The sequence below is a fragment of the Haemorhous mexicanus genome, chromosome 7 (genome assembly GCF_027477595.1).
Source record: "Haemorhous mexicanus isolate bHaeMex1 chromosome 7, bHaeMex1.pri, whole genome shotgun sequence".
Classification (NCBI taxonomy): domain Eukaryota; kingdom Metazoa; phylum Chordata; class Aves; order Passeriformes; family Fringillidae; genus Haemorhous; species Haemorhous mexicanus.
Window position 1 is genome coordinate 39,248,434 of NC_082347.1, and position 13,477 is coordinate 39,261,910.

The following is a 13,477-nucleotide window of genomic DNA, read 5'->3' on the forward strand; positions in this document are numbered from 1 at the left end:
GGGCACAATGGCAGAGTGACACACACGAGGCAGGAATATTGCTGAGAGTGAGGACAGGGAAGCACCAGAACACAGACTGGAACGTTCTGCCCTACAGCCCCTTTTGGCAACTGGGCAAACAGTGGCAGAGCTGGGGCAGGAACAGACCTGAGCATGTCCTTCATCCTTGCCAGCCTCGTAACTCTAAAAAAAAGTCAACTTTTGTGCTGCCAAGAGTTTTGCAGGTTTACCTGTTGGGGCTCTGAAAGGTCTCCAGCAAGTGCTGTTTACCCCGTGGTTTCTCTCAGGTATTTCCCTCCTTGCCCATAAGCCCAGCTTTCAGAAACATCCAACTTCCTCAGCAACACCTCCCTGCATTTTTTTATCTTATTCCTAACGTGTGGAAAACCACTCTGCCAACACTCAGTGCCCACAAAGGAGACGGGGAAGCCCTACAGAAATCAATTCTATTGGAACCCACGAGAATTTCACCGCACGGGAGCCCTGGGGCTTCTGGAACGTTCGGGGTGTAGGCAGCTCCTTATACAGCTAACCTCGAGCCCCAGTGCCGCCCTCCTTCCCCCATGGGCGGCGGTCCCTCCCGGTCGGGCACAGCCCCCGTTCCCCACGCCCACCCCTCGCTGTCCAGGCACAGGGTCTGCCCCTGAGGTCTGCCAGCCCCGTTCCTGCAGATCCCGAGTGCTTCCCGCAGGTTATCCGGCGCACGCAGCCATTCCTCCTGTCCCTAAGGATAACAGTGCCACTGCCACGTTCCCCCTTGCGACTCAGAGGCTTTTCCAAAGGGAGCTCAGTGCTGCTTCACCCACAGCTGACACATCACCCAAGGCAAGGAAAGGAAATGTTCTGCCACCCCACTGGGGCACTGCCATGAACTAAGGTGCCTTCCAAATCCCAAAGGATTCTTTTATGAGCATGTGACTGTATTTAACCCCTATGCTCAGCAAAGGGAACATTTTGCACTGCATGATTAATCGGGGTTTAGTTCAGCTAGAACCAACTAAGAAAAATTTAAAACTATGAGTTTTGCTCTATTTGAAGACTCAGACTATTTTCATTGCAAGTCAACGTATTTTTTTAATGTAAAATGTGTTTTAATATAAACATCCAGATGATAGAAAGTTTTGTAATAGTAAAAACAGATCTAAATGTTCAGATTTATTTTACAAGATTGTAAAGCCAAACACTGAGGCCAGGCTTGAAAACAGCATCTCTTGTCATACAATCAAAATATTGTACACACAGAACACAGCTCGATGCTTCTCAAGTCCACCAGCATAACACCCAGTTTGTCAAACCTTCAGCATTAGAAATTTTTTTCAAGCTGCACACGAAAAACACAAATTCACCCACAATGATAAGTGCTTCCATCCTACAGACATCTTGCTGAGAGGCAAAAATTGCCAAATGCCATGTTTTGGAGAGTGATATGAGAGTGCAAGGCAACCTAAAATAGATATATATAAATCACACTTGAAACTTTGGCCAAGACTTATAACAATTAAGCAGATTTCTATAGGTATCTCCCTCAAATATTCCAACCTAGTTGTTCAGTACGTACAGAACTTTATTTCCAAGTATTTCAAGACTGGAAAGTCTTTAAAATCATTCTGTATTTTCTACAGAGCCATTATAATTTAAAGATACAGCTATGTTTTAATGGTCAAGTCCTCTTAGATAAAAGGAGAGATGCTTGCTTCAAGAGCAGGCCTCCATCACACACATTTCAACACACCCCCTTGGACCAGTCAGCAGCCAGGCTGTAAGAGCCATGTTTTCAGAAAGACAGGATGGTTTTGTGGATGATTTCGATGGACTCTCTGATCTCATCCTCCTTGATGACGAGGGGCGGGGCCAGGCGGATGATGTCGCCGTGCGTGGGCTTGGCCAGGAGCCCGTTGTCGCGGAGCCGCAGACACACCTTCCAGGCGTCGTAGTCTGCAACGGGAGGGAGAAAGGGAGGGAGAACATCAACAGGACATTGAGGACGTTCCCAGCACAGCAGAGGAGGTGTCACACGTGCAGCACACCTGGTGCTGTGTGCCAGCTGGCAGAGGGGTGATGCGGGATGTTCACAAAGGAGAGGTGACGCTCTGGAATCCGCACAGAGTGACACGGCTCCAGAGCTGTCCTTTGCCTCAGCACACACAGCTCCTTCACAGCTCAGTGCTTGTCTGGCACTCAGTTAGACTTTAAAATAAATTTTAAAAGGGGAACCCTGTGAGGAGGAGGTAAGAGAACATGTGGACAGGACTGCAGATAAGGTTATGTTTATGTAATCTGGGTTTCAGGCAGGGCATCATTGTGGAAAATGACACCACCTTTTTGCAGCACTTGATCAAGTACTGCCTTGATTTTCAGATTCCTGATATAATTCAATATTATTCTGATATAATTTCTCCCTAGAAACTTGTTCTCCATCATTAATTTTTTTCTTCTTTGTACCCTCCTGTATTTATTGTAACTCTTCTGAAAACGACTAATCCCAGCCCATGCTCCCATAATCTGGCAGGAACTTGTGTTACAGCTGTAGGCAGTTTTTTCCCAAAGAGGATAGATAAAGGTATTTGTTGGGAGGCAGACTCACCACCAGGTTTGGACATTATCAAATCATAAGAGTTCATATAATTTAAAAATAATTGTTTGGTCTTTCTTAATTAAAAAACTCTATTTTTAACAGTACACAGTAACTTAAATCAATTTTTAGTGGTACGACAGTACTATAGTCATGTTCTGAAAACAAACATTATGTCTACATGCTGTCCCCTATCTACAATTTAAGTTGAAAAATACTTCTCCATGCTGAGTTTGTGCAGTTGATTTTATTTCCTTACCTTTGGTTTCCCGAATTACGATTGCATTTAAGAGTCCTTTTCCTCTTACAGCAGTCACAATATTAGATGGAGTCTTCATGAGCTCACTTCTTAGCAGATTACCCATTATTTCTGCATTTTTTGCCAGATTTTCTTCTTCAATTACCTAAAGAGAAGTCAAATCTACAATCAGCTGAAGGGCACTGCATTTGTTTTGCTTACCATGGGGAAGGATGGATAATGTCACTGAACCTGCTGATTTGTCACAAAAGTTGTTGCAGCCACAGTGTCCCTGCACAGGCTGCAAGTCCCAGCAGGTTGGTATTGAGCCTTTACTCATTCATGTCTACAAAATACAATAATGGCTTTGAAATTTTATTCTAAATAAACTGCTCTTTGATTGCTGTTATTTGCAAGTAAACAGCAAACCTCTGAAGGCTCTGAATCTCTCCGAGTACTGGGTAGTGATGAGGTTTTCTGTGTGACCTGCATCAATAAAGTCAATTAAGCAATTACAAAATAATTGAGTTGCACCTTCTGGACAGGACATTGTCATTTCTGTTTGAGATCCATACCTGTTCTCAAGCTCACAGAGCAGCAGCTTCTACTGATGTAGTAAAATAAGCCAATTTCAAAATGTCTTCATGAAATTAATGAAGGTATTTGGTGAAATTTACATAATTGCTTTAAAACTTCTTCTAGATGAATCTTATTTTGACATTTAAGACATTAAGATCATAAGAACACAGGAAGTGGGCCACATTTCCAATAAAAAATTTAAAATTTGTTTTATGATTTGCAGATAACCACTACCATTTTTCCACACTTATTTAAAGCTAGATTTCTACCGATAGCCTGAAAAAATAATACCATTTATTTAAGCAAAGATCATGAGACCCTTTTTAATTTGGATTCCAGACCTCTAGACCTCTAGCCCCACACACAAACCTCCAGTGCTGCCATTGCCACACGACAAGCTAATGGATTTCCTCCATATGTGGATCCGTGTTCACCAGGTTTAATGGTCAGCATAATTTCATCATCACACAGCACTGCTGAGACCTGAAATGGGAAGGGCAGCAAATTCACATACTTACAACAGGAAACTTTAGTATATCTAAAGCAAACCTTCCCTCAGAGCTCAGGAAATTTTCAGCCTCTGGTGATAAATTACATTTACATTCCCAGCAGAACAGCAGATCTGACAATCCCATAATTAATCCCTTAAATACACTTAGCTATAGTGGTAACACAACTTTCAATCCCAGTTGAGGGGAATTTCTCCAAACTGAGTATTATTTCAAGAGTTTAAGCAGAAATCCTGTCAATTGGCCAAAAGAGTTCAAGGCATTGTAATTTCCAGCCTAATCAGCAGGAATTTAAGTCACTCCAAGAGGATAAAACCAGCCATGCAGGCATGCCAGCCAAATGAAATAATGCCAGTTGGTCAGCTATAAAGGTAGTATTTGGTATTCCCTTATTTTATTATGTCTCTCTCAAGCTGGACTGTCTGGTCATAAATCATAGTTAGTCTTGCAAACAACAATTTCCAAGTACAACAAACATCAGATTCATTGTTCTTCCAACTGGCAGATTTTCAGAGTTGATGACTAATTAAAAAAAAGATTATTCAACAAATGTTTGGGTAATTTTATGTTACTTTAAATTACTGATATTTCTTCAGTACTCACAGGGTATAAGCCACCAGAAAGGGCCTTTCCAAGAAGAATTATATCAGGTCTCACATTTTCATGGTCAACAGCCAGCATTTTCCCTGTTCTGGCTAAACCAGTCTGTATTTCATCAGCAATAAACAGAACCTTTAAAGAGAAGAAAAATCCAAACAGAACAGGGAATTACTTTCACTGTCATTTCAAACCCAATTCTGATACAATTTTTTGAGGTATCACAGCAATAATGAAGACAACTTTATTAATAATATGTCAATGTCTTTCTTTGAAAATATGAAAATAATTATGACTAGCACAAATTAGGAATCTGAATTCTGCTGGAACAGAGAGACCTCTGAATTTTAAATCAGAGATCACTGATAACCATTTTTCTCAGTGTTTCATTCTGTGACCCATTATTGTAACTGATTCTTGGTAGCAGTTATACACATCAGCAACAAAGGTCTTGGATAGCCATGGTAATTGGAAACTTATAATGGAAAAGAAAATAGAAGTTAAATGAGTATAAAATAAATCTAGTTGAAGAATATTAATTAGAAACTTAAATCAGTGACAATAGTAAGAAATATTGAATAATGTGCACTGCTAAGAAGTAGTTTTTAGTGAGATATTACCAGGAAACACAAGAGGTATCCCTGCATTGTTCCACTGAAAGAAAAGGGAATTATTAAATTGCATATTAAGTTGTATACCTTGCATAGAAGGGTGACCTTACAAGTTACACCAGTAAACACAGTGTGTAGTGTTAAGTGTTGAATGTTTAATGCTACAGTGAATTCTCACATTGTGCTTTGTGCAGAGGTCCCTCACTCCTGTGAGATAGCCTTTGTCAGGAACAATCACACCTGCTTCCCCTTGAATTGGCTCCACCATGAAAGCTGCCACGTTGGGGTCTTGAAGGGCCCGCTGCAACATTGGGCACAGGGAGAGGAGAGACAAAAAGAAAAAGATTTTACTCAGATCAAATACAGAAAATACATGTAGTAGAACCTGATTCTAGCCCTGGTGTTCTTCCTCAAAGGATGAGAAGAGAACAGCATTGCTGTCAGACAGCTCTCTCTGAGTGCCACTTCAGTTCCAAAGCTATGTCACCGTCGGCAGTGTGAAGTCAGCTGCTGTGCTGGCTTGGGAGGTACAAACCTTGCAAACTGCAAACCTAGGCAAGCAGTTTATCAGAACAGTTCATAAATCACCTCAGAAATACCCTCAGTTTCATATTACCCCATACAATACAAACAATTGCTCAACTCTTCTCTTAAACAAAAAAAGAATTGAGCCCCTCCAGACAATTTTACCTTAAAGCAAAGTCCACAGGTACATTCTGCACTATCAAGGTCAAAAAGGTTTAGAAGTCCACAAGGCACAAGAGATCTAATGATTCCCAGCATGAATTTAGTACAGCTTTTCTCAGCTTTGCCCCATGAGCAGAATGAATTCAGCTCTAATGATGGCATGAAATATTTGCAGGCCTTTCACCATGGGCAGCCTGCTGTAGGTTCAGATCTGAACAAGCTTTTCCACACTGCAGCTCTAGCCCACTGAGAGACCTTTGTGTCCCCTAAGCCAAGTCCAAGGAGAAAAGCAGCTCTGTCCTATAATCCCTCAATCTCCAAAGCCCACTTACTTGGATGAAGCAGGCCCAACAGGCACAGAGGTTTTTACTCACAGAAATGGTACCTAATCAAGGGTCACCCCTCCTCAACTACTTGACAGGATTAACCTCAGAAAACCCACTGGGAATCACTGGCATTTCAGGAGCTTGTGAAAGTGAAACAGCAGCCTGGCATGGTTTTAAGGATGCTGTGAAACTGGAAATAAATCTTTGCAACTGCAGTGAATTCTAGTCATAGAATCACAGGGTGGTTTGGGTGGGAAGGGACCTTAAAGCTCGTTCCATCCCACTTCTTGCCATGGGCAGGGACATTTCCACTAGACCAGGTGGCTGGGAAATTAAACAGATCATGTAGTTTTTCTTTCACATCCTGAAGCATAACTGAAAATCAAAACCAAAGCAGAATTTACCCACATTTCATATCCATAATTATAACAGACACATTCCTTATATACATCTACTTACAGATATCTTAATGTCAAAGCACATGTTTCAAAGTATAACCCTCTGATTTTCCTTGCTATTTACCAAAGAGACATTGTAAAATGATTCCATATAAAATAATAAAAAATTGTCAAATACCTCAAGAGCTGGTAGATCATTGTATGGGATCAGTTCAAATCCTGGCATGAAGGGCCCAAAGCCATCATAGCTGGATGGGTCAGTAGAACTGGAGATGGCAGACATTGTCCTGCCCCAGAAGTTGCCAGCTGGAAAAAAAAGGGGGAAATTGTTACAAAACTGACCAACAGCCAGAACACTTTAAAGGACATCACACTTTCCACTTGGTGATGCATTTTAAGGGTTATCTAACAAGATATTAGGATCCCCCTCCTAATGGTTAGCATTTTGCATTGATGGCATAAATACACTCTGTTCCTATATCAAAAACCAAAAGAAAATTATACTCTAAGTCCTGACAAGTACACACAATAATTTCCTTAAGTTTTGTTAGTAGTCTGGAAAACTGAAAATAACTCTGATACTGCCAGTTTCTGGAAGACCTGGAAAATGCAGGACAAAAGCCCTGGTAGGTGAAGCCAAGAGGATAGCTTAACCCTGTTGAGCAATCTGTGAGAGGTGTGGCACTAATCTGAGGAATTAATCCACAAAGAAGTTATGCAGGAACAACAACTCAGGAATAAAAAGTACTGCACTTTAAGTGATTAAAAGAGCATGGAGGACTGGATGTTCTTTCTTTCCCTGTGACTTCAGGCTGCCTCCCAGTAACCCAGTGTCCAGATCCTCAAGTCCTCAACTCATAACACACATTTAACATACCTGCAAAAATTATTTTAGCTTTGTATTTTGGAATTCCTTTCACAGTGTAGGCCCATTTCCGAGCCAGTTTACAGGCAGTTTCTCCAGCTTCCACTCCTAAAACATAAATCAGCACCGTTATCACTCTTGCACATGAAACAGGCCATCAGTGCAGCAGAGAATGTTACAAAACCATTGAATCTCAGAGACAAGAACTAAAATGGAAACAAAATATTTCCTTACCAGTGTTCATTGGAAGAACTTTGTTGTAATTGAACATTTTGGTGACCAGCTCCTCATACTCCCCAAGGACGTCGTTGTAGAATGCTCTGGATGTCAGGGTCAGTTTTTCAGACTGGGATTTCAGAGCATCCACAATCTTTGGGTGACAGTGGCCTTGGTTGACTGCACTGTAAGCACTCAGAAAGTCAAAATACTTCCTACCTTCAACATCCCACACGTAAACACCTGGGAAAAAAACCTATGGTCAGCACACAAAATAAAAGAAGACACAAGACCAAAAAAGGCTCCTCATACATAATTAAAGACCAGAGTAAATTTAAATTAAGTGATAATATATGAACAGCCCACAAGGACTTAGATAGGGTTCCAATGCACCTTTTCCTGCTCACATTAACATTAAACCTCTCCACACAAGGTAACAGAAGAAATTAAGTTGCTTAAAAAATTTCTTGTGTTATTCTGGAAATTAGCAACCCTTTAAATCATTTTAGAGACACCACAATTCTTTCAGGTGCCCTTATGCATAATGATCCAGCTCTCTAATCAACAATTTGCTGACTTTATTTCATCAATGATCTCAATCCCACACAACAAGAACCCAAAAAAGATTCAGAAACCAATCAGGTCAAAATCATTCTGCCACGTTCTCATTCACCTCCGCAGACACCTACAACACCTACAAGCTCCAGGAAAACCTAAATAAAATACCTTTTCCTCTTTCCAGAGCAACAGGCAGTGGGTGATAGTTGTGAGCACCATATTTGGCCTCACGTTCAAAGATTAAATCCGAGGAGAGAGGCCTCTGAATGGTTTTTTTGGGAGCCACTGAGGTAGCAGAGCTCAGCGAGGAATGAAGAGCTCGGCAGAGAACAGCCAGGTGCTGGGAGCGAGTTAGCTTGGAAAGCATGATGGACTTCAGGAGTTCTGATACTCTGGAAGGGAAAAAATAAAGACAGTTAATAATTAGCACTAAGGACTCTTCAGAAGAAATGTCTGAATGATTGAAGTGGTTTTACTGCCAGGATTACAGGTTCCTCAACTATTTTGCAATTCAGCCAAGAAAGCTTATATGAAGTATAATTTAATGTGGGATTAACATCAAACAAGTACTTTTTTCTGTTCTCTGCACTTACAGAAACAGAAAGAAAACTAAACTGTGTGACTCAGCAAGTCTGTGAACTAGTTACATCATTTCTCCTGTAAGTTCCTTTTTCACTGCACTTTAAATTCTGATTTACCAGTATAAACTACAGTAAGAAAGTTAAGTTCATCAAATTTCTTGTTCTATTGGAATGCCCATTTTCTACTAGATTTTCATCAGACAAACTTCCATGATATTGGCTATCCCTGGAAGTGTCCAAGGCCAGGATGGATGGGGATAGTGGAAAGTGTCCCTGCCCATGGCACTGGATGAGCTTTAAGGTCCCTTCCAACCCAAACCATTCTGGAATTCTATGATCAAAAAATAGATGTAAAGTAAGAATATGTCAGATATTAATCATCATTAGAGCACTCTGTATTTTCCCAGCAATTTCCCCTGAATACATAACCTTGTATTTTCACCATTTAGGGATTACCTGAGGGAAGGAATTCATGAGGAAAATGCACTTTGATTTCTTCTCTGTGCCTGCACCTCAGTCAATATAAAGATACTTCCCAGAGAAGAGGATGTGAGCTGGCACTTGAAAAGCTGTTTGAGGAAGCTCTTCCCACAGCAGGGAACAGCAGAGAGCCAAGAGTTCCCAAAGTTCGGGTTTCTGGTCTCACAGAACATCACACAAACTGGCAAAAGGTTTAATCCCCAGAGCAGGATCACAGATCACAAGTGCTCTGCCTGTCAAATGCAGCCTCTCTGTGACTCACTGACAGCAGAGTGAAGAGCTGAGCAGCCTGGACACTGCTGTACCACCTAACACAGGCAGACTGCAAAACCTCAATACCAACAGCAGGATGCAAAGATGGCTTACACAAGGGTGCTGTTATTTCAGGCTGCTTGCAGAAGACAGAAGTAGTAAGTCATGGATTTATCCCTAATTTATTTTGGAAAAAATCCACCCCCTGAATGTGCTGCCTTGAACAGAGAGGCATTTCTTTTAGCAGACTCCTCAGGTATTACATTTCTGCTCCTCACTTCTAACCAAAGCCAAAAGACTTTTCTGCATCTACCAAAATCCAAGCATTTAGGAAGAGTCAGTATTCTCCATTCCAGCAAGAGATGAATGCTGCACAACTCTGGGCACGTTTCCAGCTGTTAAAGATTAGCCCTTTGTGTTAATACTTTTCAAGAGTATTATTCAAGGATTTCGCAAACAAAAAAGACAAATACTTCTCTGTGCAAGAAAAAATTTTGATGACTCAAAATTTCAACCTGCTCAACCCCTAAAATGTAATTGGTCTGTGACATCCTGGCCCCTGGCACACCTCCATGGCAGAGCAGCTAATCCTATCACAAGCTTCTAGATTTTGGAGATTTTCCAGACATTCCTGAAATGAAAAGTACAAAGAAGTTAAACTCTTATCTGCCCTGTACCAGAGGTAGCTCTCTGCATGAAGGATCACAGATCCCCAGTTTGAGGTTCTTGCTTTACTTCTTGCACACTGGAAAATATTAATCAGATTTTTTTTTTAAAGGGCTTTTTCCTCCATGAAGGGAATTGCCCTGCACACTGTGCTAGTGAGACCACATCCTTTAGCCAAGTGTGGAAGATTACAAGGAGAAGAGGTGAGTAAAGCTGAGAATTAAAGATGAATCTGGAGTTAAAAGAAGGGGGGAAATTTGGGGTTGATCAGCAGGACAAGGTGAACAGAAATTTCAAGAAAGAGGAGGGGGCATAATAAGGAGAAAAACCCAAGCAAACAAAATGAAATAAAATCAAGCTCATTACCAAGTGTGAGAAATACGATCATGTACTGGAGCAGGCAGTGCAGGAATCAGAAGCCAGGAAGTTACACCAACTGGAAGAGGTCTTGCATCAGAACAGAAAACCATTCAAAACACAGCTGTAAAACACTTGAACAGCTTTGCTCAGCTATTGAGCAAGATTATCCAGACAGGAGCCTGCAGACTGCACAGGTAAATTGAATGGTTGTATGAACCTGACACTGAAAAACACCCCAAGGTAAATGGGGGGGTGTTTTCAAACACATTAAAACACTCAGGTTCATGTTGATAGAGCAGAGTGGAATTGGTGCCATGCTGCAGCCTCTACCAGCTGAGTCAAAGGGTTGAACACTCAAGGGGACAAGCAGGGGGGACATCAGTGTGGACATGCCAAGCTACCTGTGCAGACCAGCACCACAGCAGGAACAGCTCAGGACCTAGGCTGGCAGACAAGAACTGCAGAATCACCGAGGCTGGAAAAGACCTCTAAGATCACCGAGTCCAGCCTGTGCCCGATCCCTACCTCGTCCCCAGCCCAGAGCCCTGAGTGCCACATCCAGCCCTTCCTTGGACACTTCCAGAGATGGGCACTCCAGACCTCCCTGAGCTGCCCCTTCCAATGTCAAATCACCCTTCCAGGGAAGAATTTCCTCCTGATGTCCAACCTGAACCTCCTCTGGCACAGCTTGAGCCCATTTCCTCTTGTCCTGTCACTTGTCACCTGGGAGAAGAGCCCGATCCCTACCTGACTACAGTCCCCTTTCAGGGAGTTATAGAAAGGATGAAATCGCCTCTGAGCCTTATTTTCTCCAGCAAAACAAATGCAAAAAAAAATATATATAAACAAGGAAAAGCAGTAAACTCAGCGGTGAAATACCAGATCCCGCTGGCCATCTCCGCGCCAAGGCCACGGTCAAAGACAATGCAGAGGCAGGGATGTGGCATCGCGGAGCGGGGCTGGCACAGGCACAGAGGAGGGGAGGGACTGTCGCCTCCCCCGCTCCCCGCGCAGTGACAGCGCTGCCGGGGCCTTGCCGACGGAGCCGGCTGCGGCGGGACAGAACCGGGGCACGATGGCCCGGGGAGAGGCAGAAATGGCCCCGGAGAGCCGGACGGGCCGTACCTGGTGCTGCTGGAGGTGCCGGAGGTGCTGCCGGTGCCGGAGGTGCTGCCGAGGCCGGGGCCCGCGGATAAGAGGCGGATGCGGCCGCGGGCCACTGTCACCGCTCCTCGCCCCGCCCCTCCAAGCTGACGTCGCTGGAATTGCGTCCGGCGATTGGCTATCGGGACTGATTGGCAGCCACCGCCCCCGCGCTGCGGCACCTCCCTTTGGCGCGGGGGGTCTCCATTGGCGGCGCGCGCGAGCCAGCGCCCCGCCCGCCCCCTGCCCTCAGGGGCGGTGCCCCCGGCCCTCGGAGCGAGGGCTCCCTTCCCTCTTCCCTCGCCGCCTTCTCCCTTCCCTCACACCGGCGCCCCAGGCCCTCAGGCTGGCGGCTCGTCTCCTCTCTCCTGAACTAGCCTTGGGAGCAATCTTTGTAGCCACAGAACCCCTCCGCCCCCGGCGTTCTGCCGCTGTCACCGCTCCTCCGCACTTGTGCCCTCGAGGAAGTCACAAGAAAAGGGCGAGCCCTGACGAAAAAAATCGAGAGGAATTGGGAAAGGGAATAGGTAGTGTGTGGGATGGTGGTGGTACCTCCACTGGTGGCTGCAGGTTCCCCAGGGACGTGATGACAAGTGCTCTGTGTGTGCTCAACTCTGACCTTTCTCTTCCCAAGAGATGAACATGAGCTTTTTCCCAATCTTGTAATATATGGCTAACAGAAAATAATTCAAAATAACAGCCAGGGATTCACAGAGGTTGCTAAGGAATTGTTCATGGAGCTCCTGTAGCAGGTGGTTTTGCCTACACACACCAATTTCCTCCGCAGTCTGTCACGGTCCATCCACTGTCCCCGTGCCTTGCCCTTCTCCTCATGGAAGGGCATTGATGGAACCCCGAACTTCAGGCTCTGCTGCCTTGGGAGAGAGGGAGGGAACGTGGGGGGAGTGAGGTCCAGGAGGGCCCGGGGAGCTCTGAGCCAAGCTTTGAGCTGGGACCAGCAGGTCAGCAGGGACGGGCTGGAACGAGCCAGCGCAACCCTGACCTTTCTCCCGGCTAAATTACACCTGGAGAGCATTTTGTAACCAGAAGATCTGGGCATTTAAGGGGAACTATGAGGTGTGCTTCATAAATACATTCTGGTTTTAGCCAAAAAAAAATCATAGACCTGTTTGGGTTGGAAAGGACATTAAAACTCATCCAGTTTCATCTGCTGCCATGGGCAGGGATACCTTCCACTATCCCAGTGTACTCCAAGCCCCATCCAACTGGGCACTTCCAGGGATTCAGGGGCAGCCACAGCTGCTCTGGGCACCCTGTGCCATGGCCTGCCCACCCTCCCAGGGAACAATTCCTTCCCAATATCCCATCTAACACTGCCCTCTGGCACTGAGAAGCCATTCCTTGTGTCCTGTCCCTCCATGCCCTTGTCCCAAGAACTACTCCAGCTCTCTCAGAGCTCCCTTAGACACTGGAAGCAGCTCTGAGGTCTCCTTGGAACCTTCTCTTCTTCAGGCTGAACAATTCAAATTCTCTCTCTCTGAGCTTTTGCTCATAGGAGAGGTGTTCCATCCTTGTAATCACCGCTGTGCCTTCCTCTGGGCCTGCTCCAGCACTCCAGGTGGGATCTCACAAGAGCAGAATACAGAAGAAAACAAACAATATTTCACTTTTTTCATATCCACCTCACTAGGAAGAGCAACAAAAAAAAACAACCCCCAAAACAACAACAAGAAAAAGCAAGCAAAAAAACCCCTCAGTCTTAGCAGTGGTAACTTCTTAGTGCTTCTTGTTCTTTGTCCATAAATTGCCCTGACAAATTTATCAATGCTGGAAAACAATTTATTTCTTCCACAAAAAAACACACTATCCTAGTTGACA

The 13,477-nt window shown here is 44.2% G+C and overlaps 1 protein-coding gene across 1 annotated transcript; it reads right to left on the reverse strand.

Moving 5' to 3' along the window:
- Positions 1-1,048: 1,048 nt before the first annotated feature.
- Positions 1,049-11,770, reverse strand: OAT (ornithine aminotransferase). Its single transcript, XM_059852180.1, has 10 exons — positions 11,621-11,770; positions 8,325-8,548; positions 7,617-7,841; positions 7,395-7,490; positions 6,696-6,823; positions 5,285-5,407; positions 4,502-4,630; positions 3,759-3,872; positions 2,832-2,976; positions 1,049-1,935 (listed from the first exon to the last, which is right to left on the reverse strand). Exons 2-10 carry the CDS (start codon positions 8,521-8,523, stop codon positions 1,775-1,777), a joined length of 1,320 nt encoding a protein of 439 aa, XP_059708163.1. The 5' UTR covers positions 8,524-8,548; positions 11,621-11,770; the 3' UTR covers positions 1,049-1,774.
- Positions 11,771-13,477: the final 1,707 nt, after the last annotated feature.

What these genes read in the sequence shown, in the direction of transcription:
- OAT (XM_059852180.1), bottom strand. Translation starts at nt 8,523, where the DNA reads ATGCTTTCCAAGCTAACTCGCTCCCAGCACCTGGCTGTTCTCTGCCGA. An exon ending in ATGATCTACCAGCTCTTGAG is followed by an intron (nt 5,408 to 6,695) that starts GTATTTGACAAT and finishes CCAATGTTGCAG; the next exon opens with CGGGCCCTTCAAGACCCCAA. An exon ending in TGGCAATGGCAGCACTGGAG is followed by an intron (nt 2,977 to 3,758) that starts GTTTGTGTGTGG and finishes ACTTCTCTTTAG; the next exon opens with GTAATTGAAGAAGAAAATCT.